This window comes from Oryzias latipes, chromosome 2, assembly GCF_053564925.1.
Source record: "Oryzias latipes strain Hd-rR chromosome 2, Olatipes_Hd-rR_3.1".
NCBI lineage: Eukaryota > Metazoa > Chordata > Actinopteri > Beloniformes > Adrianichthyidae > Oryzias > Oryzias latipes.
The window spans coordinates 2,618,202-2,621,730 of record NC_136238.1 but is presented as its reverse complement, the minus strand read 5'-3'; the positions used below and the strand labels follow the sequence as shown (position 1 = coordinate 2,621,730).

The 3,529-nt window shown below is 48.5% G+C and overlaps 1 protein-coding gene across 1 annotated transcript; it reads right to left on the bottom strand.

Annotated features, from left to right (window-relative positions):
• Nucleotides 1–277: 277 nt before the first annotated feature.
• On the bottom strand, nucleotides 278–2,914 carry LOC101174898 (OX-2 membrane glycoprotein). The gene is made up of 6 exons (XM_004066750.5): nucleotides 2,770–2,914; nucleotides 2,189–2,278; nucleotides 1,866–2,117; nucleotides 1,284–1,604; nucleotides 936–1,044; nucleotides 278–853 (listed from the first exon to the last, which is right to left on the bottom strand). The coding sequence occupies exons 1-6, from the start codon at nucleotides 2,807–2,809 to the stop codon at nucleotides 814–816; spliced, it is 852 nt and encodes a 283-aa protein (XP_004066798.1). The 5' UTR covers nucleotides 2,810–2,914; the 3' UTR covers nucleotides 278–813.
• Between the last annotated feature and the right edge of the window lie 615 nt (nucleotides 2,915–3,529).

Sequence of the window (3,529 nt, the reverse complement as noted above, 5' to 3'; positions counted from 1 at the left end):
GGACAATAAACTGACCTCATGCATCCTTTAATTATATAAATGTGAAAAAGAGGATGAAACAAAAATGAATTTAGTCAAATGTTAACAACTATTTGCCTGATGGTGAATATTTTTCTGTTCATTTCAAGTCTGATTGAACAGAGAAGAAGCTAGAGTTTGGTGAAAACTCCAAGAACCAGAGATGATGATGATGATGATGATGGAGGAGGAAGCTACAGTCAGCAGTAAAGAAAATGAAATGTGGACTTTTATAAAGAAACGACACAAAGATAAAAAGTGTTTTCCAGAGTTTTAATGAGAAACGTTTTTGTTCACACGCTGACCTCCATCCATCCTGAAACACTGGAATCTGCATTTAATACCAGACAAACACAAAACTCTGTCACACCTGCAGCTGAACCACAGCTGAGTGACTGGGAATGATTAGTGCAACAAACGCTGAATAACTTATTATAATTCTGAACAATAAATACAACATAAATAGGAATAAAGTGCATGAAGCAGCTTATGCAACAACTGCATGTGCAAAAACACAAGAAGAGCAAAAAACACATGAAATGTGGCTCCTATTGAGGTAAATGTTGGGAAACCAGAGGCTCTGTGAACACTAGAGGGCGCCAGTCTGAGTCTGCAGGTTTCACTGAACGATCAGAAGAAACAACTTCTCCAGAAGAACTTTGTGGACCAAGCGCCTCTTCTGCTTCACTGAAGCTGCACAGAGCGGCGGCGGCGGCGGCAGCTGTGGCGGCGGCGGATGCAGGACATCTGCAGCCTCGATCCTGGACTGCAGCTTCTGAACTGCTGAAACGCAGATCAAACCTCCTCCACCGTCTGTGTGTCCGTCTTTAACCTCCTGCAGAGAAACAGAGTTTCAGCGAGGAAGAGGAGCTTCAGAAAAGATGAAGAGTTTCAGGGAGGATGGTCCCACAGCTCACCTTTTCCACCTGGAAGCAGCTGCTGCGGCTGCGCAGATGCAGACGGCGAAGCATGCGGCCGTGACGATCAGCGTGATGTGCGACCGAGAACGCCCGGACTCTGAGGAACCTGAGGAGAGAAAGGAAGACCTTTGACTTCCTGAAGGAGCACCTCAGAGTGAAGCGGCCTTTCCCTCAACATGAAACCTAATCAAAGTGAAACCCAGAGCCATGACTCAGCCTGGAGTCATTTACCGGAAGCATGACTCAGCGTTTAATGTTGCATGTGGGGACTTTTCCTGACACGGATACTGCAATGCCTCATGGGAGTTCCTTGCAGAACAGCTCATCTGTACTCTGAACACCAACCTTTGGTCATCACCTCCTGATTCCTGGAGGTGATCCTGTGTCGTCTTTCCCTGCCGGTTCCCTGGTTCAGGACGCAGTCCACGCCGCCGCTCCAGAGGGGCGGAGCTCTGAGCGTGACGCTGCGGCTGCTGGTGACGGTGCCGTCTGGGTTCCTGCTGGTGCTGGTCTCTGTTTGGTTTTCCACCGCGGCGTTTGGGGGAAGCTCCCAGTGGATGGAGGGAGCTGGTTTTCCCGTGGCGGAGCAGCTGAAGGCGTGTAGCTCCTCCCCCCGCTCCTCCTCCTGCTGCAGGAGCGCCGCGCTGGTGTTCACCGAGGAGACGCCTTCAGGGAAAAACAAAAACCACAGCGATCATTTTCTCTGCATTCGCTCCAGAGGCGGCTGACAGAACAGCTGACGGCGCAGGAGGTGCCTCCTGCAGCCCGTCAGGACGGAACCGCCTCCTTCTAAACGACAGGTACGGCGGGACGACACCTGAGCAAAGGTCAGAGGTCAAAACCAACAAGGAAACTCCGAAAGAAATCATGAACCCTGAGAGGGAGTGACATGATCAGATTATTGATCATGGAGGACTGGAGGCTCACCTGTGACCTTCAGACAGGTGTGCCTCCTCTTGGAGCCTTCGGGGTACATGTGGAACAGACAGATGTAGCAGCTCTCGTCCTCCCAGGAGGCGCTCCGCAGGCGGATGGCGGTGGAGTTCAGCGCCGCCCTGGTGAACTCCACCTTCCCCCGGTACGCCGCGTTGACCTCCTGCCCGAAGCGGCGGCTGAAGGTGGCCAGGTTCTCAATGGACTCGTCCTCAAACGACCTCTGCCAGGTCACCTGCTGCACACCTGAGAGGGGGGGGCGGAGCCATGAGGGAGGCTCGCAGCAGGGGGGCAGGTGCCGCGGCGGCGGCCGTTACCTTTAGCGGGATCCACGGTGCATTCATAGTGGGCTTCTCCACCGAACTCCACCTCTGTGCTGCCAGCTCCACTCACCTTGGAGGCGGAGCCTAAGTTTCAATGAAAGAAAAGGTTTTTGATTAAGGTTTAAAGTCATTTATACAAAAATAAAAAGTACAATTAAAAACAAAAAAAAACAGAATTAATAATGAAAGGAAACGTTTTATTTTTTTACATTTTATTTTTTCATGGAGCTTATCTGTAAGTTTGTAAGTTTGCCCCTAACGTAATTATATGTCAGTAAATCCGGTCAAGGTTTAGTGTTTACAGTTATAATAAATCAAACTGACACCACAAATCCAAAAAATTGACTATTTTTGATCAATAATTCACTTTCAAACGGCTTAAATCTGATCTTTCTTAATAAATATTTTTAGATTTTGACTGTAGGTCGGTTCCACAAACGCATCTGGACGTAAAAATGTCTATTTTTGTGACAATCTTCCTCTAGAAATCACAGGAAAAGTAATCAAATTAAAACCGTTTGTCTGTTTGTGTCAATAAAGTTTGATTCAAACCGGAGAAAACAGCTGATTCTCACCTTGAGCGGCGGCCAGAGTGAGGCAGAGGAGGAGCAGCATGATGCTGGTGTGCCGCTCCGATGAAGACCGCACGTTATAAACAACACCCCCCCCCCCCCCCTCTCCTGATGCCGCCGCCGAAAAACGAAACAGATAGTTAAAAGGAGGAGGGGGGGTGCACGATGACGTCCCGTGTCAAAACAAAAGTCTGTGAAGCAGCAGCTGATTCACATCCAGACTGAAAGCAAAATATCTGAAAAGATTAAACTGCTGCAGATTTGATCCTAAACAAACATTTTTATCTCTGAAACGGGATTTTTTCCGTTTTCAGTCTAAAAGCAGCGATCAACAAGATAAACATTAAACGAAGGTCATGTTCCTGAAGGCGTCTGCTGCCTTCAGGAACACGACCTGACCAGAGTCCAGATTGTAGAAAATCACCCACAGAATCAGGCTTTGATTTAAAAATAGTTTTTATCCCAAACCCACAAAGTGTTTGTCTGTTTGGGCTTTTACTTTGAAAAGCTGCATTTCTCTTCCTCTCTTTACTGGACGTCCTCAGAACGAAACATCCCCAAAAGCAGAAGTTCATGTAACAAGACTGGAGGCCCCCCCGCAAGAGACACTTCTCCCTCCTGGGGGGTTTCATGGAAAGCATTGATGGTCGACCCCCCCCCAGCTGACCTTCAGTAGAGCCTGATGACGCTTCCTGAGAGGAAACACCTCCACTTCCTGTATCCAAGATCATTTCAGAAAAGTTACATCACCCCCCCCCCCCCT

Bases quoted from the DNA above. Each gene is read 5' to 3' on its own strand.
- LOC101174898 (XM_004066750.5), bottom strand. From the start codon at position 2,809: ATGCTGCTCCTCCTCTGCCTCACTCTGGCCGCCGCTCAAG. The intron at 1,605-1,865 runs GTGAGCCTCCAG...TTTTCCCTGAAG, and splicing joins CACCTGTCTGAAGGTCACAG to GCGTCTCCTCGGTGAACACC. The intron at 1,045-1,283 runs GTTGGTGTTCAG...TTCTCTCCTCAG, and splicing joins TCAGGAGGTGATGACCAAAG to GTTCCTCAGAGTCCGGGCGT.